At 37.4% G+C, this 27,036-nt stretch overlaps 1 protein-coding gene and 1 pseudogene across 7 annotated transcripts in view; both read left to right on the top strand.

Annotated features, from left to right (window-relative positions):
* ANKRD31 (ankyrin repeat domain 31) overlaps positions 1-27,036 on the top strand; it is a 138,044-nt gene that overhangs the window by 56,733 nt on the left and 54,275 nt on the right. For 6 of the 7 annotated variants that reach the window (XM_045062118.1, XM_045062133.1, XM_045062113.1 and 3 more), the window contains 7 exons: positions 2,790-2,932; positions 12,128-12,272; positions 16,603-16,655; positions 17,827-19,306; positions 19,938-20,102; positions 24,188-24,370; positions 25,682-25,824. In XM_045062118.1, coding sequence (XP_044918053.1) covers positions 2,790-2,932; positions 12,128-12,272; positions 16,603-16,655; positions 17,827-19,306; positions 19,938-20,102; positions 24,188-24,370; positions 25,682-25,824 — 2,312 coding nt within the window. The remainder of the gene's footprint in view (positions 1-2,789; positions 2,933-12,127; positions 12,273-16,602; positions 16,656-17,826; positions 19,307-19,937; positions 20,103-24,187; positions 24,371-25,681; positions 25,825-27,036) is intronic. The other variant, XM_045062116.1, reaches the window with a different exon arrangement.
* On the top strand, positions 5,167-9,524 carry LOC102902477 (annotated as a pseudogene).

Genomic DNA, 27,036 nt, shown 5'->3' with positions numbered 1-27,036 from the left:
TTCTGTGCCAGGAACCAGGGGGCAGAGCCCCTGCCTATCCATCATACCTTTACGTCTATAAATCTCTGTCCATCAATCCATCTTTATGTTGACACAGTTCAAAGAAAGTTAGTACATTTTACCACTAAACACCTGAGAAATAATATCTCTAACTAGAGTTCAATTTTTTTAGAGGTAAAATTTTCATATGGTGACATGCAGATCTTAAATGTGCTATTTGATGAATTTTGACATATATATTCACCTGTGTAACCCAAACCTCTATCAAGAGGTTGTTGCAGCCAAGGTAAAAGAGGTTGTTGCCTTTTTTCTCCTCTAGGATTTTGATATCTCTCCTTTTTGAGTTTATTTTTGTGTATGGGGTAAGAAAGTGGCATTCTTCTGCATGTCACTGTACAGTTTTCCCAACACCTTTTGCTGAAGAGACTTTTCCATTGGATACTCTTTTCTGCTTTGTCAAAGATTAGCTGGCCATACATTTGTGGGCCTATTTTTGGGTTCTGTATTCTGTTCCATTGGTCTATGTGTCTGGTTTTGTGCCAAGAAGTCGTTAAATTTTTAAGTATTTGAAGAATGTCCAGGTATCTTTCTGATATTGGTTTCTAATTTAATTACTTTTGGTCAAAGGATATACTTTCTGTGAATTTTATCCTCTTACAAGTATTGAGAATCGGTCAATTTCCTAGTATATAGTCTTTCTTGGTTAATATCCCTTGTGTATTTGAATGTTTATTCCTCAGTTTTATATAATGTTCTCTAACTGTTGCTTAGATGCAGATGATTAATAATGTTCAGATCATGTCTTTCTTTATGGATTTTTTTGTCTAGTTTATCTGTCATTTCATGAGAAGAATATTGAAATATTAACAACTATGATTGTGGAGTTGTCTGTTTCTCCCTTTCATTCTGTCCATTTTTGCTTCCTGTATTTTGAAGCTTTGTTATCAGGTACATACACAGTTGTAAATTGTCATGTCTTCTGATAAATTGACCTTTTAATTATTTTGAAATATTTCTCTTTGTCTCTAGTAATACATTTTGTCTTGAAGCTACTGTATATGATATTAATATAGACATCCTAGCTGTATCTTATGTTTCTTGTCTATTTGCTCTTTTTCCATCCTTTTATTTTCAACCTCTTTATATTTAAAATTTATTTCTTATAGATAGCATACATACATATTTCTTATAGATAGCTTTTAGATAAAAAAGAAATAGAGGGGCGCCTGGGTGGTGCAGTCGGTTGAGCGCCCGACTTCAGCCAGGTCACGATCTCGCGGTCCGTGAGTTCGAGCCCCACGTCAGGCTCTGGGCTGATGGCTCGGAGCCTGGAGCCTGTTTCCGATTCTGTGTCTCCCTCTCTCTCTGCCCCTCCCCCGTTCATGCTCTGTCTCTCTCTGTCCCAAAAATAAATAAATGTTGAAAAAAAAGAAATAGATAAATTCTGACTATCTCTGCCTTTTAATTGGGGCAATTAGCCAATTTTAATTTAATATAAAAGGTAGGATTGAGTGAGGATTGTGATTTTACTAATTGTTCCTCGTGTATGTTATCCTTTTTTTCCTTTCTGTGTCTTTGCATTTTTTTTTTTTGTAGTGATTACCCCGGGGATTGCAATGTACATCTTTAATGTTTCTTTCTTTTCAGGGTTAGTATGTTAATATTTCTATAAAATGTCAGAATGTTGAACACATCTCCCTTATCTTTTATGCCATATAACAGCTATATAAATTAATAACACTAAAATATAATGTTATGATTTTCAATTTAAATGGTCACATGCATTTTAAGGAAATTTATAGGAAAAAACTCCTCTATTAACTATATATTTACCTTTTTTGTTGCTCTTCATTTCTTCCTCAAAGCTTTCTATTTAATACTATAGGAGAAACTCTTTCTATAACATCTTATGACAATAGATCTTAACTGGGGTGATACTGGCTTTTAGGGCACATTGGCAGTTTGTGGAAACATTTTTGGTTGTTACAACTGGAATGGGGGAGTGGTGCTACTGGTATCTAATAGAATGCTCAGAACAACAAAGAATTGTCCGGCCCAAAATGTTGGTGCTGAGATAGAGAAACCCTAGCTTATGGAGAAGGTTCTGGAAAGAGTAAATGAAATATTACCCCCCCCCCTTTTTAATACACTTTTAACATGCACCTTTTAGGTTTTCTTACATCAATCATATGATTTATTGGAATTGAATAAATATAACGTACCATTGTCTCTGGCTAATGAGGATACATAAGTCATACTTAAGGATACATAAGATACTTACTTGTATGCCTGGTTTTATTACAATAGTGTGTGTTAGAACTACTGTAAATAGCTTTTTACAAATGAGCTTTTTAAAAATGAGCCCATATTTTTGAAGTGACCTCTGTGCATTCCTGACAGCTGGGTTACTTTAATGGAAGTACCTTGAGCTAGAAATAAAGTTTTTTCTCCCTCTTTGCAAAAAAGTAGCCTATAATTAGCATTTCTTTAAGCTAACAATGACTCCCTTACAGCGTTTTTATTTGAGCTGGACAAGAATAGTTTCAAATATTTTATTTTTTGCATATTTTTCATATTTTCACAATTGAGTTGGGGGTAGGAATTTTATTTGGCCTTCAGATTTATTGAATCCACCTAATAATAGTTTATTTTCATGGTGGGATTATCTTGTCTCATCTAATCGAAATATTTTTAAAGAAACAACTTAGAGTTTATATAGTTTATAAGGGCAAGCACAAAACATTAAGATGCCAAACATAAACAAATACCATTTCCTTTTTGTAAAATAGGTTGGACAGCACTTCATGAAGCTAGTGTAGGAGGATTTTATCAGACAGCAAGTGAACTATTAAAAGGTGGAGCCGATGTAAATATCAAAGGAATGTACCAGATCACTCCCCTACATGATGCTGTCATAAATGGACGTTATCAGGTACTGTGATGCTTTTGTTTGCAAATCAAATACTACATTCTACAGATACTAAAAATCTCCGGAAGCTAGCAATAGGGATTCAGTTATAGTTTATTCTTCTAATGGGTACTCAGAATGTGGAATAAAGTTTTACTTTGTGATAGACTTATTGTGTCTAATATGGTAGATGCTATTTTATGTGTTACTTTTAATAACTACAGGTAGTGTTTGGTTACACATAGTATTTTTTTTTTAATGTTTCTTTATGTTTGAGAGAGAACACAAGTGGGGGAGGGTCAGAGAGAGGGGGTAACAGAGGATCTGAAGTGGGCTCTGCACTGACAGCAGCAAGCCCAATATGGGGCTCAAACTCAAACCATGAGATCACAACCTGAGCTGAAGTCAGACTCTAAGCCAGCTGAGCCAGCTAGACGCCCCGTGGGTACACATAGTATTTTTTATTTTTATTTTTTAAGTTTATTTATTTTTGAGAGAGTGGGGAAGGGACAGAGAAGAGAAGAGAGAATCCCAAGCAGATTCCATACTGTCAGTATGGAGCCTGATGAGGGACTTAAACTCACGAACTGCAAGATCGTGACCTGAGTAAAATCTAGAGTCCAGTGTTTAACCAACTGAGCCACCCAGGTGCCCTCACATAGTATTTTTTAAACTTATATACTTCTTTAGACTATTTCAGTATGGTGCTCTATAGGTTTTAGCAGAACGTTTTCTGCTTACAGAGTGTTAAACAGTGATGTCCAGTCCCGATAGGAGGCATACACCTTTTTGGACACTAGTGTTACTTTCAGAGTCCATATAAGATAGGAATCTCTTAGATTTAATGATTAACTAGTACATACTAGCATAGATGTACTACTGTTTAAAATATCAAAATACTATAGTTCCATACAAATTGGTAGCTACTATAATGATAATATTAAGATGATCAGTTTCAGCACGTGCAGTTTATTTCAGAAATAAACTTACATTCTGAGCTTGCCAGACATTTTCTGGTTCAGGCACCACATTACTGGATTGAGATACTTGCTGAAAATATTAATGTTTTTTTATCTCATGTATTGGAAGTTGCCTCTGGGTTCAAACTCCTAGGGTAGAAAAGGGAGCTAATCAGCTGAGCTCGGGAAGTTATGATACACTTGCTTCCAAGAAGAAATGTCTAACAAATAGATCTGGGGAAGGCTTCTGGGAGCCATGGGCATGGACACAGCATAACCCTTCCTAATGTGAAACAGTACTTCAGGAAAGTTTAGGTTCTTTTGCCTTCTTTTGATACTATATCACTTATTAGTAGGTGGTCACCCTCCACATTGTAGAGAAAGCTGGGTGGGGAGGGGAATTCTGCCTGGGACCTAATTGAATGGCCAAAAGAATGCAGGCTTGGACAGGTGGTGGTGTGAGTCCTCTCTGTCCTTTACTCCCTCTTCAAAGCTGGCCTCCAGCAGAGAAACCTCATGCCAAAGCAGTTCTTCCCTCTCCTTTTGGCCCATCTGCTTTCCCAACTATTCAGGGCTGACTTAACCCTAGTCAAAAGTTTTTTCCCCCTTTGGGCAATGTGAGCCCTGACCACTTCACTTTTTCCTCCTTTCTTTCTCAGTTCTTCCTTTGTCCCATCTGGTAACTCGGCTTTAGTCAGTTTCTGCCTCACAGGCTATAACTGGCTATCTTCTGTCTCGCCTTTGCAGACATGTAGCCTTCTCTTACTCCCTCAGTGAAGTAAAAGGGACCAAGGACACACACTTTTGACTCCAGAATCTAGTTACCTCGCTCCTATCTCACTCCCTCATGCCAACCTTTGTGTTCCTATAACTGATGTGCTTTTGGCACCATGGCGTATCCTGACTGATGGCGGGAGAAAAGAGAATGGCAAGATGGAAGTTGAAGTCCAGAGAACAGTCATAAGAATTAAAAGCTGAAACCTGGTGGGGTGGGATGAAGTCACGGTCTTCTTTGTCCCTTCCCGTTCTGTTTAGCTGGGGGGAGCCAGAAAGTTACTTCACCCGGTCCAAGAGAGATTTCCAAAATTCCAGGTCAGTTCTGGACTGACTTAAGAACCAAAGCCTTAAAAATCAAAGTAGGGTAGGATGTTGTTTTGGAGGATGGAGTAGGGATAGCTTGAGCATCAGATGAGGATCTAGGCTAACCTTGGGGAATCTCATATGTAAGGCAAAGATGATCAGAGAAATGGTCTAGACTCTGGGTATTGCTCCCATGCATTACTTGTTATAGGACTAAAAATGTCAAACCAAGGAAGTCCTGGGAACCTGATACTGGATCAGGCACCTGGAGAGTGTGAGTTTCTTAAATATTCCAGAGTTGAAGGAACTTGAATGTATTATCTTACAGGAATTAACTTTTATACTAAAAGGTGGGAGATCCTAAAAGATAATAACCTATTTTTTAAAAGCTAAAAAGCCATTAAAAATACCTTGTATGATTTCATTTGTTTGAAATATTTGCAGTAGTCCAAACTTTTAGAGACAGAAAAGATTAGGAATGGAAGGTGGGGGGACTTGCCTGGGTGGCTCAGTCAGTTAAGCGTCCGACTTCAGTTCAGGTCATGATCTCATGGTTCGTGGGTTCAAGCCCCGTGTTTGGCTCTGTGATGACAGCTCAGACCCTGAAGCCTGCTTTGGATTCTCTGTCTCCCTCTCTCTCTGCCCCTCCCCAACTTGTGCTTGCTTTCTCTCTTCTCTCTCTCAAAAATAAATAAAAACAAAAAAAAATAAAGGAAGGTGGGGAATGGGGTGTAACAGTTCATTGTTAAAGGGTTTCTTTTAGGAGAAATTAAAATATTCTAAAATTAGATGGTGGGTTATAGTTATACAACTCTCTTAATATACTAAAAACCATTGAATTGTACTTTTTAAATGGGTGAATTGTATGGCATGTAAATTATATGTCAACATAATTACATTTTCCAATATGGTAAAGGTGGGATTTGAGAATTACAAATGATTGGCTCATTGTGATTCCTTAGAAAAATCTGGAACAAATTATTAGACACATAGGAGACATTTAGATAAGAATGCAGTGATCTTTGAGAATCTGTAGGCATCCCTAAGAACAAGTCATGTCAGGCTAACCTTGACTTCTCTTTTATTAGGTTTACTTTGTTAATAGGTGAAGGAAATGGCATGACAAGTTGGTGTAAGCTATCATGATTTTAACAAAGCTTTTATTTGATGAAGTGTTGTATGGTGTATGAGTATATGAGATGTTGACTTGGAGATTGGCTGACAGTGTTACTTAGGTTCACATGTATTGAGAAAAACATCCCTTAAACATGGTGATTATTCATTCCACATGTATCTGTAGTGAAATCTCTTCTAAAGTTTGATTGTATATTCTGTTACACTATAAAGAGCCAAACTCCCTCAACAGGCTGGAACACGACTTGTGTGTTGTTGATACTGGAAATATTTTAAAAGAAATCACAGGTATTATACCATTATACTCATAAATACTTGAGCCTGCATTTCTGACAGATAAGAACTTTTCTTACACCCACAACATCATCCTACCTAATATAGTTTCTTTTACTATTTAATATCCAGTCCATATTAAAATTTCCCAGTTTATCTAAAAAATGCGTTTTTATAGTAAGTTTTTGTTTGAATCAGGATCCATCAAGGTCCACATACTACATGTGTTTGTTTTGTGTCTTAAGTGTGTTTTAACCTATAACAGTTCTTCCTCTATTTTGTGTTTTCTTAGGGGTTCTAGAATCTTGGCTTTTGTCTTAAAGAATTTCCTAAATTCTGGATTTGGCTAATTTTATTTTTGTGGTGTTGTATAGCTTGTTTCTTCTTATATTGTCTGTAAGTGAGTGGATAGTCTATTTAGAAATCACAATCTAGGCACTAGGTGTGCTCATTGCTATGGGATATCATTGCTTTTAGGCATTTTCAGTAAAATACATATTTTTAGAAAGAAAAATTATTAGTTCATACTGATATTTCTTTTTTTTTTTTTAACATTTATTCATTTTTGAGAGACAGAGACAGAGTGTGAGTGGGGGGAGGTGCAGAGAGAGAGAGGGAGACACAGAATCTGAAGCAGGCTCCAGAATCTGAGCTGTCAGCACAGAGCCCGACGCGGGGCTCGAACTCACAGACCATGAGATCATGACCTGAGCCAAAGTCGGACGCTCAACTGACTGAGCCACCCAGGCACCCCATACTGATACTACTATTTCAAACTTAATATTACACATTTACATTTAACTAATTTTATACTTATGTCTCTTTTTCTCTTAGGCTCAACATTTGTTTCTTAAAAATTACTTATTTCTTTATTGTATAATATACTTATTACTACCAACAATATTATTATCCATGTTAACAATGTTATTATCAACAATGAAACTACTAATGAAGGGTTTTTTTGTAGTTTTTTCTGTTTTGTGCAGGTTTCATTAGTTCTGTATAGTCAAAATACTGTCTTTTCAAGTACTTGAAAATATTTTATTCTCTAAATATTATGCTAAGTGAAATAAGTCAGTCAGGGAAAGATAAATACCATATGATTTCACTCATATGTGGAATTTAAGAAACAAAACAGATGACCAAAGGGGGGAAAAAGAGAGACAAACCAAGATACAGATTCTTAACTGTAGAGAACAAACTGATGGTTACCAGAGGGGAGGTGGGGGTGGGTTAAATAGGTGTTGGGGATTAAGGAGTGCACTTGTGATTAGCACCAGGTGATGTATGCAAGTACTGAATCACTTTATTGTACACCTAAAATTACTATTACGTGTATGTTAACTAACTGAAATTTAAATAGAAACTTAAAAGAATTTTACTCTCTGTCATACTTGCTTCTTACACAAGGAAGTCAGCTGATTTTAGAGGGAAGAAAGCACTTGATTCAATAATATGCTTTGAGGTGAAAATCCGTAAGCAAACTTTAAGCAGAGGTCTACCTGTATTTCGTTAAGGAGTCTATTGTTTGACCAGCCAAATAAGGAGGATTGTGATGCCAGCCACTTCCTGAAATTGCTCTGCTTGTTTCAGTTAACCTGTGGTAGCTTTAAAATATGTCCACAAAATTTTTAATAGTCCTCCTTTCAAAAGGTAAAGCCTGATTCTCTTTCCCAAGATTGTGGGCTGGAGTGTCAGTGAGTTGCTTCTAACAATTAGGATGTAGCAGAAGTGACAGTATATGACTTTCAAGGCTATGTTAAAAGTATTGTAGCTTCTTCCTCGTTTTCTCTTCTCTCTCTCAGGTCATTAAGTGTGAGGCTAGGTGTCATATCATGAGGACACGTGAGTAGCTCTATGGAAAGGTCTTTGTGACAGTGAACTAGGGCCTCTCCGTCCCACACCCATGTGAGGGAGCCATCTTAGAAACAGATCCTGCAGCCCCAGTCAAGCTTTTATATAATCGTATCTCCAACCAACCTCTTGACTACATCCTCATATAACTCTGACCAGACCTCCAGCCCCCACCAGTGTCTCCCCGGGTCACCTGCTTTGGACCTCCACCCTCACCTTGGCTCGAAATAGACCCACGCTGTTCCTGCTCCACCATGGGCTCCTGCACCTTCGTCAGCTCCTGCAAATGCAAAGAGTACAAATGCACCCCTGTAAGAAGAGCTGCTCCTCCTGCTGCCCTGTGGGCGGTGCCAAGTGTGCTGAGGGCTGCATCTGCAAGGACGCATCTGACAAGTACAGCTGCTGTGTCTGATGTCGGGGGAGCCCATTCCTGATGGAAATAGAGCAGCATGTACAAACCTGCAGTGTTTTTACTTTTTCATGCTACTTGGACCCAGTCGTTACATTCCTGTTTCTATGAAATACTTGAATGACAGTAATCCCATCTAGACTCTTTGGCAAAAGAAAAGAGAAGAGAAGAGAAGAGAAACTCAGATAGAACCACCTACCTGTGCCACTCCCAAATTGTTGATCCACAGATACTGTGAGATTATAAATAGTTATTCTTGTTTCAAGCCACTAAATTTGGGTAATTTGTTAGGTAGCCAAAAAGAGCTAATAAAGAACCTAAATGCAGGTTTAAAGTATGGGAGAAATACTCAGGAAAAGGCATTTATTTATTGCCTTTTGGTGAGAAGAGAGTGCTTCAAATTAGAGGATATGTAAAGCAGAATTCATAATATTAAGGCTAGAGAGGGAAAGAGTAAGTGTGGATATTTGGTGAAGCAAACTATCCATTGTCTAAATCAGAGACTCTCAAAGTAATGTATCCATTCCCTGGGAATTACCAACTCGGATTTCTAGGAAAGTGAGGTTCTAGCCCCTGCCTTTTCCTTTCTCCCAGTCCTCTTTCTCATGCTCCTTGTTCCTAAGTCACTCTCACACTAGATGTTTTTTCTTTTCTTTTATGGTAAATGTTGAAACGCTTTTTTTTTTAAATTTACATCCAAGTTAGCATATAGTACAATAATGATTTCAGGAGTAGATTCCCATAATTTGTCTCCTATGTATAACACCCAATGCTCATCCCGACAAATGTCTTCCTAATACTCCTTACCCATTTAGCCCATGCCCCCACCCACAACCCCTCCATCAACTCTCAGTTCTCTATAAGTCTCATGTTTTGTCCCCCTCCCTGTTTTTATATTATTTTTGTTTCCCTTCCCTTATGTTCATCTGTTTTGTCTCTTAAAGTCCTCATCTGAGAGAAGTGATACGATCTTTGTCTTTCTCTAATTTCACTTAGCATAAAACCGTCTAGTTCTATCCATGTTGCTGCAAATGGCAAGATTTCATTCTTTTTGACCGAGTACTACTCCATTGTATACATATATACCAAATCTTCTTTATCCATTCATCTGTTGATGGACATTTGGGCTCTTTCCATACTTTGGCTATTGTTGATAGTGCTGCTGTAAACACTGGGGTGTATGTGCCCCTTTGGAACACCACACCTGTATCCCTTGGATAGATACCTAGTAGTGCAATTGCTGGGTCGTAGCCTAGTTCTGTTTTTAATTTTTTGAGGAACCTCCATATTGTTTCCAGAGTGGTTGCACCAGTTTGCATTCTCACCAGCAGTGCAAAAGAGATCATCTTTCTGTGCATCCTCACTGCGTGGATTATTATTTGACACAGAATCTTGAGATAAACAGCACAGCCCTGTTGGCAACTCCCTTGGAAAACTTCTTTTCCTAAAAGAAAGCTGTGTACTCTGTATTTTCTTTGCTGAACAAAACATGAAGATCCAGACATAAATTTGTTATCTACTGTTACCTGGCTTGTATATGAATTACAGGTTTAATTATATCTATTATTACTTTCTATTTCCCTATCTAATATTAAATTCTCATAATAATTTGAAAAGTAGAATTGCTGAGTCTTAATAATTTTTAGAGGATCTAGCTTATATTGTCCCTTTGTAGTGTTATGTTTTTCACTCCTAGAATGCTTTGTTATAAAAGGAAAAATGTATATATATTTAATTTGGGGGTATATATAATTTACACAAATTTAGGTCCTTTCTGTCATTCCAGATACTAACATGGAAATTTAGGCTCTATTTAGTGTTTGTAGTGTTACTTAAAGCCTACTTCCGACATCCTCCCTGATTATATTCTTTTTTGTTTAATTTTTTTTAATGTTTATTTATTTTTGACAGAGAGAGAGAGACAGAGACAGAGCATGAGCTGGGGAGGGGCAGAGAGAGAGGGAGACACAGAATCTGAAGCAGGCTCCAGGCTCTGAGCTGTCAGCACAGAGCCCGACGCGGGGCTCGAACTCGTAGACCGCAAGATCATGACCTGAGCCGAAGTCAGATGCTCAACCGACTGAGCCACCCAAGCGCCCCTATATTCTTCATGCATTAAACAGTACTTAGTGAATATTTACTGTTTGTCAGACACTGAGATAGGCACTGGGAATATAAAGATGATTAAGACATATACCTGTAGTAAAAACTTGGAAGCAACTTAAACATCTGTCAATAGGGTACTTAAATAAAATACAGGGGCGCCTGGGTGGCTCAGTCGGTTGGGCAACTGACTTCGGCTCAGGGCATGATCTCGCGGTCCGTGGGTTCAAGCCCCGCATAGGGTTCTGTGCTGACAGCTCGGAGCCTGGAGCCTGCTTCGGATTCTGCGTCTTCCTCTCTCTGTTCCTCCCCTGCTCGTTCTCTGTCTCTCCTGTCTCTCAAAAATAAACATTAAAAAAAATTAAAAAATAAAATAAAATACAGTACATTCATATAGTACATTCAATAGTAGACTATTACTCAGCTGCTAAAAAGAATGAGAAAGTTCATTTTATACTGACATGGTACAATTTCTAAGCTCTTTTGTTGGGGGAGGGGCGGCAAGATATAGAGGAATGTATATATTCTATGGCCACTTGTGTAAGAAGAAAATCTGTACATATTTGTATGTATACATACATATATACATGTTGGACTAGATTAACTCAAAAAATTCAGAAGAAACTATAGTACTTAAAAAAATTAGATGACTGAAATTCAGGGATAGAGGAGGAAACTTATTTTTCATTGTATACTTTTCTGAGTCTTCTATATTTTGAACTATATTCATTAATTTCCTATTCATATGTAATTAATTTTAAAAGAAAGACATAGTCCCACCCTCAACAACCTTAGAGTGCCCAAGAGACGGATTAATAAGAAATAAGTGTAATATATATTGGGCACTATGATAAAATATGTACCCAAAAAAAGGCAGCAGCAGTGGATGAGGAGGTCAGGGAGAGCATCATGAGGAGGTAACTTGAGGAGTAGGAACAATTAAGGATTGACTGGTTTCTTTCTCCCTGACACTGGGGAGGAGCAACGACAACACAGCTACAGATGAAAGATGACATAACCATCTCCTGGAACATGTCAAACTTGTAGTTACTACTACAGAACCGACGCCTAATTCTCGGTGTACCTCTAGATCCGTTTCACCAGCACCTGAACTATCTATATTTCTGATCTTTCCTTCCTCCCTCAGTCTTTCCCTCCTTCCCTCTCCCTCTCTGCCCCCTCCCTTTCCCCCTTTTTCTCTATTTTTGTAAGAGAAAGGATATGTATATCAACAAATTATGATTCAGTAAGTTGCATTAATTTTTTTATTGGGCAAAGATGTTACAGATAAACCCAAGCTCTCTTGTTGAAAGAAATATCCGATGTTGCTTAGAGTTGTAAGCCAGCACACATTTGCAATAATATACCTTTTGTCTGGGCACGCTCACATGAACGGTCTTCCTGTAGGTGGCAGCGTTACTTCTTTTGAATGGAGCTGATCCCTTACTTAGAAGTGACAATGGAAAGTGTGCTTTGGATGAGGCCAAAGATTCACGTATGAAGCGTCTCCTTGAGAAATATATTCCTAAACACCAAAAACATCTTACATCAGGTAAGATTAAACTGGCCTGTTATATCTGTTCATCATGTTGGTAGAGAGTTACAGGAATTGAATTTAGAATTACAGAAATTTAATTTCCTTTCCTCCTTAGTTGTGAGAATGTCTATCCAGTGGTGTCCTTGCTCCATTCCTTTAGTAAAGCACACTGACTTGTTTGCAAATGCACATAATGTAAGGACTCCAAAAGAACAAAGAGAAAAAAGGGATAATATCAAAGGTACTTTTTCCTAGTTGTGCATTACAAACAGTTAAGAAAACTTTTATAAAGTTCTGGTCCCCCCCAACTCCCCTGACAGTTTTTTGGCTAACATGATATGATGTAGTTCGATGAGTATGGTCAGGATTGTTTTTGTTTCCATCCCCTAAGAATCTTCTCCTATGGTTATATTTTTGCCCTGTCATCCATTACACTGTTAAAAATTGAACTACCAAAGAACTTGATTTATAGTTGTCAATAACAAAGTTATAAGAATAATTTACATGCATGAAACTTTCTTTATATTCTCCTTAATGCATCTGTTAGATTTTTTGGTAAGATCACAGCATTCCTCTGCTCAAACCCTGCAGTGGCTTCCCATTTAATCTAGAAGAAATGTCAGCCTCCTTACAGTGGCATACAGGCCCCTATATGAGCTGGCCACCCAACCAGTTAACTTCTACCATTCTCTACCTCTGTCTCTCAGCTTCAGTCACACTGGCTTTCTTGCTGTTTCTCAAATATGCCTCTTCCACCTCCTTCAAGTCTTAGTTTAAATGTCATCTTCTCAGGGAGACCTCAACCATCCTATTTAATACTGCAACCTACCTCTTTCCCACCCTCACCATATTAGTTACCTATCTCTATGCAAGTTACCCGAAATTTAGCATCTCAGAATACCAAATGTATTATCTCTCACAGTTTCTGAGGAGTAGAAGTCTGGAAGCAGTTTAACTGAGTAACCAGTTCTGAATCAGTGTCTCTTACAGGTTGCAGCCAAGCTCTTAGTGAGGAATGGTCATCACAAGGCTCGGCTAGGGCAGGAAAATCCACTTTGAAGCTCATTCACCTGGTTATCGGCAGGCCTCATTGCCTCACTGCTCATTAGCTGGAGGTTTCAATTACTTGCCACCGGAGCTTTCTCCATAGAGCTGCTGACAGCCTTGTAGCTGGCTCAGAGCAAGTGATCTAAGAGAGAACGCACCCAAGACAGAGGCCCCAAGCTTTCTATAAACTAATCTTGGAAGCACTTATGCCATATTCTATTTGTTGTAGTAAGTCACTAAGTCTACGAAGTTCCACCTTTTGAAAGGAGGAAATACCAAAAATTTTATGAACATATTTTTCAAACTGCCACACTCCAATCCTTCTTACCTTATATTACTCTTCTATTTATCCCTTTTCCATAGCACTTAACACCTTCTAACACATTGGACAATTTGTTTATTTTTTATTTTCAGTCTTCCCCCACCAGAATCTAAGCTCCATGAAGGAAAGGATTTGTGTTTAGTCTGGTGATGAATACTTAAGTGCCTTGTACCCAGTAGGCGTTGAGTAAATATTTGTTGAATAAGTAGTGTGTCAGTCCTTTTAAACAAAACAAACAAAATAAAGTCTTTACCTTCAGGAGCTGTATGTGTGCTTCATTCACTTTTACCAAACTATATGTTAATAACATTTTCCCTAAGAGGTAACTATTTGAATGCTGTTGACAAACAACTAAGACTTGGATGAAAACAACCTATGTTATTTTATTTATTTTTTTACACTTGATCTTAGCCAAAAGGCCGAGAAGCAATATTTATTTATTTTTTGAGAGAGAGAGAGAGAGAGAGAGAGAGAGAGAGTACAAGTGGTGGATAGGAGCAGAGAAAGAGAGAGAGAGAGAATCTTAAGCATGGAGCCTGACAGCTGGATCCCAAGACCCTGGAATCATGATCTGAGCCGAAATCAAGAGTTGGACTCTCAGCTGACTGAGCCACCTAGGCACCCCAACACCCTACTTTATAATAACGAGATAACTTCATTGAGAATTAAAGGCCACCAAGAGGCAATTAGTTAATGGTTCTTTAGAACAAAACACTCCTTCCCCTGTAGCCCAGTCTCATCAGAAAATAAGAGGGACAGACTACACCTTGTTGAGGCCAGGTCTGTAAAAGCACATTGAGATAGATTATTCATGCTTCCATTCATTGAGATAAATTATTGCACTTATATTTACATTTCAAGCTATGTGGAAAATTGCACATATTCAGTTGGAGGCCAAAGCATGTATGTTTTGAAATTTTTGCTTTGATAATCTGCTTAATTTCTTTACTGCTCTATTTTAATAGCATGCATTGTTTTCCTTTTCTGAGAGTGCTTTCTCCAGCATTATAGTCCTTTCTCCAAATCTAGAATCTCCCATTCACTAATGCCCACTTCTGACCTACACCTACCCAAGGGAATTTCTTTCATGGAAAAGGATCCCAAGCCTTTTTTCTTAGGATTTAGCTTCCATTCTTCCTTGGTGAGGGAATTTACGAAGCTGGGCTGTGTTATCATGCTTTAGTAGGTGGTTTGAATATTTCTTGTTTGAAGTTTTGAAGTCTGTCATTAATTATTAGCTGACATCAATATAAATGAAAAAACTAGTTGAGAGTTTCTGTTTTTAAATTTGAGTTGAATAGCTTTTAGTTACGGGAATGATGGATAAAAAAACCTCCCTCATGCAATAATATTTGGTGGTTTTCTTAGAGTAAAATACATCTTCTTTGGTATAGGACAGGAGTTCATTCTTAGTAACTTTATAGCCTGAGGTATATTAACACTCAGTTTTCTTATCTGTAAATTTGGGCTTCTAATATCTGCTCCTCTACTTAGATACCTGTGGGATTGTTACTGTGAGGATTAGAGTTGATGTATGTAAGATGCTTCAGTACAGTACCTTACATATGACAGAAGCTTGAAATAACAGAGTGAAAAAAATTACAGCTACATCACCAACATTCACCACCTCAGAATTGATACTTGTATAGATTTTTTTTGTTAAATTGGTTATACTAGAGCATATAGACTCTTGAAACTGAGAGGAGATTAAAGCCCCTTTCTAGCTTCCAGATTCTCTTAGGAACCATGCCCAAAATGGTGGTTCCTGTGAAATATTTTCTTGCTGTCTTATTTAAGAACCACAGTTAGGAAAAGGCACAGAGTCCTTTCTGCTCTTGAAAAAAAAATAATAAAATTAATAATGGAGCACTTTCTATGTGTCAGGACCTCCTCTAAACTCTGTGCATGGATTACATGGATTATCTTACTGAATCTTCACAACAATTCTGTAAGATAGGGACGATTACTACCTTCATTTTATGGAACTGAGGCAGAGATACTAAGAAACTTACCCAGGGTCACCCAGCTGCTAAGCAAATGAGTAAAGATAGAAACTCAGGAGTAGCCTCCAGAGACTGTGCTCCAAGCCTGTTTGCTTCATTGAAGGACATCCTATGAACTTACTGTCTTCTGTATGAGGTGAGTAGGTGAATGCCAGGCCTCATTATGCTCGTTGTAAGTTGATTGCTATCATGAAAATTATTCCCAAGAAATAAAATATTCTTTTTCCAGTTACATCCCTGTTAAAATATTTTTATATTTCTAGTTCTTAGTGTATTTAAAGAATTTTAAATTGTTTACATATCACACCTAAGATGTTCATTCATTATTCCTTCTTCTATTAGATAATGATTGAATACCTCCTACGTATAAGGCACTGTTTCTAGGCTTTTGTCTTTTGAGGCCAAATGTATATATAGGTAATTAATTCTACCTCTAGGATTTAAAAGAGACACTAAAGTACTTTTATTATTAACCTAGGTATATTTTATTAAGCCATTTTTTTTTTCTTACGTATTCTCAAGACTGGCCTTTTCTATGCATGTATGTTTCATTTTTAAGAGAACAAAGCATTCAGACTAGAACCTTATTAAGCAGACATATTAGGAAATGATAATCCAGTTAATTATGAAATAATTTTTTGCTATATAAAAGTAGTTTGCTGACTGCTCCATATCTGGATATATCTGTGGGAAATATAGAAATAGTTCATTGCCCATCTTTGTTGTTATTTTGTTGGGGCCATATTGCTTTTCCTACAGAAATATTTTCAGCTTTCTCAAGATAGTACGGGGTTTCTAATAAATATGAAAGTTATTAGTTATAGGAACGTTATATGTGCCAATTTGAATGGAAAATGTTTGCATAATTTCACTTATCCTCTGGTTTTCTCATGGCAAAGGACTTCTGGGTTTTAGAAGTCTAGAGTCTGACTACAGGAGGCTGTTTTCTTTGATTTTCTCTTTTTGTTTACAGCTCAAAAGAATAGCACTGACCTATCAGACATAGAGGATGTACACCAGCACAAGGTATAGCGCTGTTTAGCAGTAAACATTTTTATAGATTGCACACGCTGCCCATTTTATAGATTATCAGAGTGGAAAGAAAGATGGTTAAAGCATTCATCAGGAACAGTGACTTCACCTTGCTTTTAAGAAACTTTGGAATAGTTACGTGAGAATCAGTGTTCTGGGCTGTTAGTTCAGGAAGCAGTTGAGTAAAGGTAGCATATTTTGGCACACCGATGTGTCAATAGCCATTTCCTTTTTCCTCCTCTTCATGGAGCCATGGGGTTTATCATCCATGTCAAATTTCTTCTGGCCAGAGGTGTCAACCCATTCCTTCAAACTTTATACTGTGGGCCATTACTCTTCATTTGGGGCTTGGTTTGTGGTGACTGAGAGGAAGCAGTGTCCCTGTTTTAATCTTAGCAGCCCACAACAGTTTTTTCATGCAGATTGGTTTGGGAGCCTATCTGCCTTCTTGGGTTTTGTTTTGTTTTGTTTGTTTTTTGGGGTTTTTTTGGTTGGTTCGTTGGTTGGTTTTTATTTTTATTTTTTTTTATTTTGAGAGAGAAGGAGAGAATGCCAGCAGGGGAGATGGGCAGAGGAAGAGAGGAGAATCTTAAGCAGTCTCCACACTCAGCATGGGATCAACATGGGGCTCAGTCCTACAACCCTGGAATCATGACCTCAGCCGAAATCAGGAGTCTAATGCTCAACCGACTGAGCCACTCAGGCTATCTTCTTGTTTTTAAATCCCCTATTTTCCTGCCCTACCTATAGTCTGTCAGATACTAAATGAAAAAACTCTCAATTCTAGCTCTATCTGTATAACAATTGGGAGAGGAGAATATTTCTAAAGCATTCTCATTGGGTTATGTTTAAAGCCTATAAAAATTAAGTAGATTAAATTTTGAATTATGCCTAATAAGAGGAACAGTGCTGAATACTGGCAAAAACAAAATGTGAACCAAAAAATATGGATTAGTACACATAATGAGTCTTAATCTACTACATTTCCCTTTTTCTGTTAATCCTTTTTTGAAATACGACGTTGTATATATATGCCATCAGGTGCTGTGTTTAGATCAAATCATAACATTGAATGGCATAATGATTTCATTTATCGACAATTCTGAGTTAATTGAATATAGAGCTACAGCGGAAAATTAAAGCTAACTATGTTTTCTTTCTTTAGAAACCAAAATTCAGTTCTAAAAATCTCATTGGGTTTGTTTGTGATGAAAATTCCAACAGACAGAAATCAGAAGATGTAAAAGTTGATAAAGGAAGCAAAGAAGGTTTATTTATAAATAAAGATGTATATGAACATTACCGAAGAGATTCCAAAGACACAAAATTTGGTAAATCCATGCATAAGCAATCAGCTCTTAACCAAATACACTCTATTAGAGGACTCAGGAAAGACAGTCTCCAGGATATCAAAGGTCCTAGCACAAATGTGTCTAAAGCCAGAGGAAGAAGAAACACATGGCATAAAAGAACTCAAGTGGATGATGCAAAACAAGAAAGCATTCCAAGAAAGACAGTCGCTGTTTCTTCTTCCAGAAGAATAAATAGATTGGTTACTGGTCAACAAGATATTCTCCAAGGCTTTGCTGACCTTCCAGAAAAGTCACATAAACTTTTTAGCCTAGCTCCGTCAAGCCTGAAAAATGGATTAGGTAATAGTATGGAGGCTTGTTCAGTTCTCAAAGAGACACATATCCACAGCCTGGATTTATCAGATAATCAGGAAACAAAATGCTTGGAATCCACTCATGGAGCTGAAGCTGTTTTTTTCTCAGGACTTTCCTTACAGAAAGAAATCAAGTTACCACTTGTTACTACACATCAGCAGCCTGACACTCACCAAGAACAACAGCACATTAGCCTTTCTCATGAAAATAGTAACTTGGGTCAAAAAGGTGAGAGCCTTAATGAGTGGGAAAATTCTTTCGCATCCTTTATAAAGGAAAATCTTAGTGATGATGATGATTGCTATATCTCTGAGAAGACTATAACACCTAAAAAAGTGGTATGTTCTACGGGTTGCAAAAACCACTATAATTGTGAAGAGAATATAACAAATAGAGAAGAAATGGATTTTCAACAGGTTTTCCCTTCTGAAGACTGTATTTCACAGGAAAATAAGTTAAAAGCTTGCAGTCTAACCATATTTCCACAACAGGAAGCTGTTGATTTTTTTGAGTCAGGTAATACAATAGGTCCTGAACAACATGTTGCAAATTACGGACGATGCACATATGAAACTTCTTTTGATCATTCACATGGCAGTCCAGAGCTTTGTCCAGGAACATTTTCAACACAGGGAACTTCAAAGTTGACTAGTCATGTGGAGCTATTCAAAAGGCCTCAAGATCCTTTAATGGATCAAACAGATACGCATACTGTGGAAAAGGTAAATGAGGGAGAAGATGCTAAAAGGGATTACAACGATGAAAGTCAAAAACCAAATTCTTCCAAAGGGCCTTTGTCTGCAGTTGTTAATTCTCATGTAATAGAAACAACTACAGTTGAAAAAAGGAAACAAGATATTCCAGAGAACAAAACCATACATAATATAATTTTTTATTCTGCCGACAATATTAACAAGGAATTGACCAATGTCTCACAACTTAGACAAAAAGAAGAGAAAGAAATTTCTCATATACCAGGTATTAATAATATTTCTTGATTAGTACACATTTCCAATAGATTTACTTATTTGATAGAAATTTCTAACTGAATTCCACTCACCTTATGCCCAAACTGACCAGAATCAGGACATGTAGAGTATAATTTAGGGATACTATTAATTAATATTGTTGACTTGAAAATCAAACTATTATCATCAAAGATTGTTGATAAATTGATGTTTATAGAAGTTAATAATTTATAGAAGTTTCTATAGCAGGAAATTGTTAGCTTATTTGATTTCAGTGGTTCACTGTATTCCTGTAAGTATTGTATCTAGCACACTTTGTTATATAAAGGTATACTTTTTTAAGAATTTATTTTTAAGTAATCTCTGTCCTCAACCTGGGGCTCAAACTCATAACCCTGAGATCAAGAGTCACATACTCTATTGACTGAGCCAGCCAGGCACCCCTAAAAACATTTTTTAAGACTTTCATTCCCTTAAAACACACAGACACACACACACACACACACACACACACACACACACACACACACACACACTAGTCCAGGTAGGAACAGAAACTTGAAACAGTTATGTGACCAGACTCTTTTCTAATCATGTAGCTAGTAAGGAAAACTGTATGTTGCAAAATGTTTGGTTTTCAGGTGAGAAATTAACTAATATCAATGGAGATGAAAACTCTGTGAGAAACACTGAAAAAAAAGAAAAAACAGATTCTGAAATTCAAATGTCTACTGGTATCCAGAAACACAAAAAAGTCCGGAATTTGAGAAAAAGACAAAATTTTTTGAAAGCTACCTGCAGCCAAGGTTTGTATTTCTATACTTGTCTAGGTAAAAGTTGACATGATCAATCCCAGCAATCCACTCTACTTCAGGGAATTGCTAAACTTTCACATTTACGGTTGATTTTTTTTCTCATTCACTAGGCTATAAGATTACTTCAGCTATATTTATCAGATGGTTTTACTATAAAGTGCCACTTGAGAATCCATTAGTCTTCAGATACATTCTTGTCATATTTCTGCCTAAGACTTTTAACTTGAAATGTTAGAGGAGGTAAAATAAGCAGACAGCAATGATATTGAGTGGGGGCAGCACATCTGAACTGTGCCAGATCACTTAACAGCTTCCAGAGAGCCCTTTCAACATAAGGGAAATTAAAGAGTAGCCACTGGTTTTCATTTTGTCAGATGAATGAACTGTGTGTGCTTGGCAATATAGACATGCTAACTCTCTTTTGATGGTCCTTGGAGATAAGGCTGTGGTGAACAATAGGCTGGGCCAAGCCACTTCAGGTTAAATATTAAACACTGAAAAGTTCATTTGTCTATTGTTTCTTAAGAGGTAGGAAGAACACTGGATTAGGCATTCTCTGAGAACCTTGTCCCATTGTCCCTCTCTTGTGTAATCTAAAGACCTTCTTATACATCCCTCCTGTAGTGGGTTGAATAGTGGTCCTCCAAAACATGTCCATGTCTTAATCCCTGGAACCTGTGATATTATTTTATATAGAGGTGAATATTATCTTATTTAGAAAAAGAATCTCTGCAGATATAATTAAGGATCTTGAGCTTCCAGAGAGTAAAGAATAGATCACATACAAAGTAACTGAAAGCTGAGTATTTAATAGCATTATACTTTATTAATAAATAATATTATTGGGGTGCCTGGATGGCTCAGTTGATTAAGCCTCCGACTCCTGGTTACAGATCAGGTAACTCTTAATCTCATGGTTCATGGGTTCGAGACCTGTGTCGGGCTCTGCACTGACAGCATGAGCTTGCTTGGGATTTTCTCTCTCCCGTTCTCTTTGACCCTCCCCTACTCACTCTCAAAAAACCAACTCACAAACTAAAAATAAATCTTAATACCATGTATTCAATATTATATTTTTAATAATTATTAATATTTATTAATTTATTAATAAAGTATAATGCTATTAAAAAGTACCTAGTATTAACAACAGTTGACTTTATGAAGAAGTTTTTTTGCAAGTTTAAATTGAGTCCTCTTTTTTTCCTTTCTAGTTTTTTTTTCCAGATTTTATTTTAAAATTTTAGTTACATGGTGTAGAAATTTATGATGACAATAACTTTGAAGAATTTTAGAGTTTTTGCCCCAAAATGTTTATTATGTGCCTACCTCCTTTGCTATAACACAAAGAACAAGGTGAGAAGGTTTGGACCATTAACAGTAACAATGACTGGGAGAGATTTTTCAATTCAAACTTGAAAACTGCAGGTCTGCCATTTTGGGTATTTCATAATTTTAAAATATGTTCTTTATATATGTATATAAAATATTGAATATATATAATAGACATAAAATGTCTTTATTGTTCCAGTAAAGAATTGCTGAGTGCAAATTTCTTCTTCTTTTTTTTAATGTTTTTTTTTTTGAGAGAGAGAGAGAACATGAGCAGGGGAGTGGCAGAGAGAGAGGGAGACACAGAATCTGAAGCAGGCTCCAGGTTCTGAGCTGTCAGCACAGAGTCTGACGCAGGGCTCGGAACCACGAATCTTGTGATCGTGACCTGCACCGAAGTCAGACACTTAACTGACTGAGCCACCCAGGCACCCCACTAAGCACAAATTTCTGAAGAGCAATATGATTTTGTCTGGATGTCATTGGAAGATAGCCATGAGGCTGTTACTATTCCTGTGATTCATATAATCAAAGAATCCTCTTGCTGGCATTTAGGAAATGGAGCAGGGAGAGGGTCTTAAGGTTTAAAGCAATGGTTTGCAAACCTTATCCTGCATCAAAATCACCTGAAAAGCTTATTAAAATACATATTGCTGGACTCTAGCCTCAAAACATCTGATTTATTAGGTGTGTTCTCTCTTGGTATAGAACAAATTCACAAACTTAGCTTAAAACAACACACATTTTTCAACCTCATAGTTGCTGCAGGTCAGGAATTGGGTATGGCTTAAGCAGGTCTTCTGCTCAGTTTATTTTATAGGCTACAAGCAAGCTGTTGGCCAAGACAGGTCTCATCTGAAGTGTCAACAAGGGAAGGATCCATTTTCAAGCTCATGTGGTGGTTGTCAGAATTCAGTTCCTTGAGGGTTGTGGCCAGTTTGTGGTCATCCTCAGTTTCTTCCTTCATGAGTTTTTCCAGCATGTCCACTTGGTTCATCAAAACATGCACGTTGAAGGTGATAGCGCAAATTTGCTAGCAAGACAGAAAATGTTAGTCTCTTGTAGCCTAATGAAAGGAATGAAATATACTCTTGATATTGAGGTCTTCTATTGGTTAGAAGCAAATTATTCAAGAGGATGGGATTATCCAAGGCCATAAATACCAGGAGATGGGGATCATTAGAAGTTTTGTGTTTGTTTTGTTTTTAAGTTAATTTATTTTGAAAGAGAGCACATGCGCAGGCAGGGGAGGGGCAGAGAGGGAGAGAGGGAATCCCAAACAGGCTCATTGTCTCAACCTTGAGATCACGACCTGAGCAGAAATCAAGAGTCTGACACTCAACTGGCTGAGCCACCCAAGCTCCCCAGGAGTTATCTTAAAGTCTGCCCTCTACAGTAGGCTTTTGGAGTGGGCTGGAGAATTTGCATTTTGAACACATTTCCCAGGTCATACTGATAACTGCTAATCTGGGACTACATTTGAGAACTACTGGTATAATGAATATCCTTTCTGTTTCATCACTCTAAACCTCAACTTTGCCTTATGTCTCACTCTGAAGCTTCTCTGATACAATTTCTACAGAAAATAACCTCCAGTTACCTGGCTTGGGGATGGGGACCTTGGTAAGAGGAATGGTTGCCAGACACTACAGGATTAGGGAAGGGAACTTGGATTCCCAACTTTTCTATATATGGTTTTTTGTTTTTTGTTTTTCAGTCAATCTCTGCACTTCTAGCCCAGTTGCATGCACCCTGCCTTCCATGGTACTTGATGTCCTCAAGCGCTGGGGTTCAGGTGGACTCTCTTTCTCTATAATTGTTTTTGCAGCCATTTGGGTTGAGTCATTTCCCCCAGTCTACCAAGTCAGTTAACTCTTCTCTGTCACTAATTTTCTGATTCCCAAAAAGTTGTTGACGCCTCTGTCCTCCATTGTTTCCTCTTCTTTTGTCCTTATATGGTATTTAAAAAAAAATCTTTTACGATCATTTTAACATGGTTTAGGGAAGAAATTAAGAAGGAAATATGGTTCTTTTGTTGTTGTTGGTTTGTGTGCTTTCGCTCCAACTTAGGTCTTTCTAACTTGTGCAAAGAAAAGAGTTTTAAAAATCTTTGGGGACACCTGCGTGAATCAGTCAGTTAAGTGTCTGACTCCTGACTTTGGCTCAGGTCATGATCTCATGGTTCTTGGGGTTAGAGCCCTGCATCAGGCTCTGCTCTGACAGTGCAAAGCCTGCTTGGGATTCTGTCTCCCTCCCTCTCTCTACCCCTCCCCTCCTCATGCACACACACACACCCTCTTTCTCTCTCAAAAATAAATAAATATATTTTAAAACCTTTGGATAATGATATTGTACTACATGCTTTATGGAAGAAAAACCAGTCAATAGGCCATAATTCGGTTTTTGGCATCTTTTGTGATCAGAAACACACTCACTGAGATAGAGAATAGAGGAGTTTTATAAAATCACAATTTGTTTTAAGAAAAATGTTATCCATTATTACAGGACTACTGAGAATGAGAGGAGTGTAGAACTGTAGTAAGTTTGTTTTAATCTTATGATTGAGTGAGTAACTGTTAGAATGAATGCAAAGTAATGTGCTTAGATGCTCTACAATTTCTCCACAAGTTACATTTTAAAACCGTAATAGCAATGATGATATCGATGTATGTTTTGTATAGTGTACCCTACTTAGGGTATTTTAAGGAAGTTGCTCTGTATTTTCTAAGCTCCTTTGTAATAATCAGCATCTGGCAGAAGAGAAGCCTCAGTTTTGCTTGGCAAATTTTCAGAAATGAAAACAGCTGGAATCAGTAAGAGGCATGCCAGAAGGGAAAGCCGGCTTCATTTGGCTGCCACAAGAGGAAATTTGTCTCTGGTGAAGGCGCTAATAGAATCCGGAGCAGATGTGAATGCAAAAGATAATGCAGGTTTGGATTCTTTAAATTTTAATTGTCTTTATCACTTGAACTCACTGAACTACACATTTCATCCCCCCTCCCAATTTTGATCCTGGCTGCTAACTTTGAACTTTCTTTTTTATAATATATTATTTAGTTGAATAGTTAAATTTATCTTGGTTTTCTCTAGTTGCTAGAATAACCTCCTCTGAAGCAGTTTCTAACATACATATGGGAGCATTCAGAGGGAGTATACAGAATGGGGAGTAAGGGGAGCTTTATTTAGGCCTTTTCCTTAGAGGCCTTAATACTATTCTCTCACTTTGGAGAGAATGCCAATTTTTTCCCATTTCCCTGTCCCTTCTCTTTCTCCTCTCTTTACATAGTTCCTTTTGTCTCTCTTTGTTAATTTTAATTTTAAGCCTCCATTTTTAAATTGATCTTCTAACATTTTGCTCAAGCACAAACATTGTATGAGGAATTAACAGAGGGAAAAACTCAGAGGTTGACTTCAAGAATCATATATCATTTTAAAGAGATAAGTGACAATGCAGTGATACAAATGAGAAAGTCAGACATGATCGTACTCTATTTTAATATCTGAGGTGAAAAAATTTAGTCCCATTATATTTTATGTTCTCTGAGTCTTTTCTTTGACCCTTGTATCAAGAAATACTTTTTCCCTTGGGGCACCTGGGTGGCGCAGTCGGTTAAGCGTCCGACTTCAGCCAGGTCACGATCTCGCGGTCCGTGAGTTCGAGCCCTGCGTCAGGCTCTGGGCTGATGGCTCGGAGCCTGGAGCCTGTTTCCGATTCTGTGTCTCCCTCTCTCTCTGCCTGTCCCCCGTTCATGCTCTGTTTCTCTCTGTCCCAAAAATAAATAAAAAACGTTGAAAAAAAATTAAAAAAAAAAAAAAGAAATACTTTTTCCCGAGATCAATTTGTTGACAAAAATGAAACACATTTTTTTAAGTTTATTTATTTATTTTGAGAGAGAGAGAGCTGGAGGGGCAGAGAGAGAGGGAGAATGAAAGGGAGAGAGAGAATTCCATGCAAGGGCTTGGATGTACGGCTCAAACGAACGTTGAAATCATGACCTGAGCCAAAACAAAGAGTCAGATGCTTACTTAACTGACTGAGCCACCCAAGCGCCCCCCAAAATGAAACACATTTTAAGGTCACGGTTTTCAGTATAATTTCTTGTCTAATGCTTAGTGTATACATTTGAATCAATATAGATACTAATTACATTAGTGCAAATAAACTTAAGAATGGAGATATTACATGAATGTTGATTTTTAAGCAGCAGCTTGTTTGGCTTTTTCTTTTTTCCTTTTTTTAGGTTGGACACCACTCCATGAGGCATCTAGTAAGGGATCTAATGATATAATTGTAGAGTTGTTAAAAGCTGGTGCTAATGTTAATTGTGAAAATGTAGGTGGGATTCTGCCCTTACATGATGCTGCCTCCAGCAGTCATTTAAAGGTACAGTGCACATCAGATTGCATTCCTATTACTTTTCCTTAGAAAAGTGAATGAAGAAAATGAAGATATTTTAAACTGAGCACTAAAGTGATTCCTTAAATGATTTTTAAAACTACTTAAAATTATAAATGAAAATAAGATATTGTGTATAGATTGGAAAAATCATATTTCCTAATGAATCATTTTTACATTGTCTCTGTTCATAGAATTCACATGAGTCAGAATAAAATGAAAGGGCTCAGGGTAAACACAGGCTATAAATTTAATACGTTTCATGTTGTCGTAAATGATTGGCTCTTGTGCATAAGAGCCTAATTATAGTGATGATATATGTTGACAGACTTTAACTCAAAATTTCTCAGTGGGTTTGAGGTTTCAAAAAAATGGGTACAAATGAATGTTGCTTGTTCCTGAGGATTTGTTGTGTATTTTTCTCCTTTGTTTCTCTTAATCAGACAGCCATCACAAGAAAAAATTACTAAGGTAATTACTTCAGTAACACTGAATCTCACATCTATACCTTAAAATTCCTAAGATTTTTAGACTCATCTTTGTTTGACAAATCTGAGAAGACTTCTGTTGTTATCAATAGGCAGTACAGGTTTCAGGAAAAATCACTGACTTTGGAAAACAGTTAAGGAAACCACTATGAATAACAGTATTAAAACCAAGGTTCATGTAAAAAATACCTTGAACGTCTCACTAACACCAATTTATCTGTCCCTAGATATTTTTAAGAGCCTGCTGATTTTTTTGTTAATTTCATGAAAGCATATTCCCACTTTATTCAGTTTAAAGGTAGTCATGTGAAGGAATACTATGGAATTTATGATTTGCAGAGATAAGAGATATAAACTAATGATTAAGAATAATACCAGGGGCGCCTGGGTGGCGCAGTCGGTTAAGCGTCCGACTTCAGCCAGGTCACGATCTCGCAGTCTGTGAGTTCGAGCCCCGCGTCAGGCTCTGGGCTGATGGCTCAGAGCCTGGAGCCTGTTTCCGATTCTGTGTCTCCCTCTCTCTCTGCCCCTCCCCCGTTCATGCTCTGTCTCTCTCTGTCCCAAAAATAAATAAACGTTGAAAAAAAAAAAATTTAAAAAAAAAAAAAAAGAATAATACCAGATGGGTGGGCTAATGTCCAGAGTGGCTTCTTTTGACCAAAGAAGCCCTTTGGTCTCTAAGATAAAGTCTCAAGGTTATGTAGTCATGAAA

The sequence above is a fragment of the Felis catus genome, chromosome A1 (assembly GCF_018350175.1).
Source record: "Felis catus isolate Fca126 chromosome A1, F.catus_Fca126_mat1.0, whole genome shotgun sequence".
Taxonomy (NCBI): domain Eukaryota; kingdom Metazoa; phylum Chordata; class Mammalia; order Carnivora; family Felidae; genus Felis; species Felis catus.
Note: the sequence above shows the minus strand (reverse complement) of the source record. Positions and strands in the feature narration are given on the sequence as shown.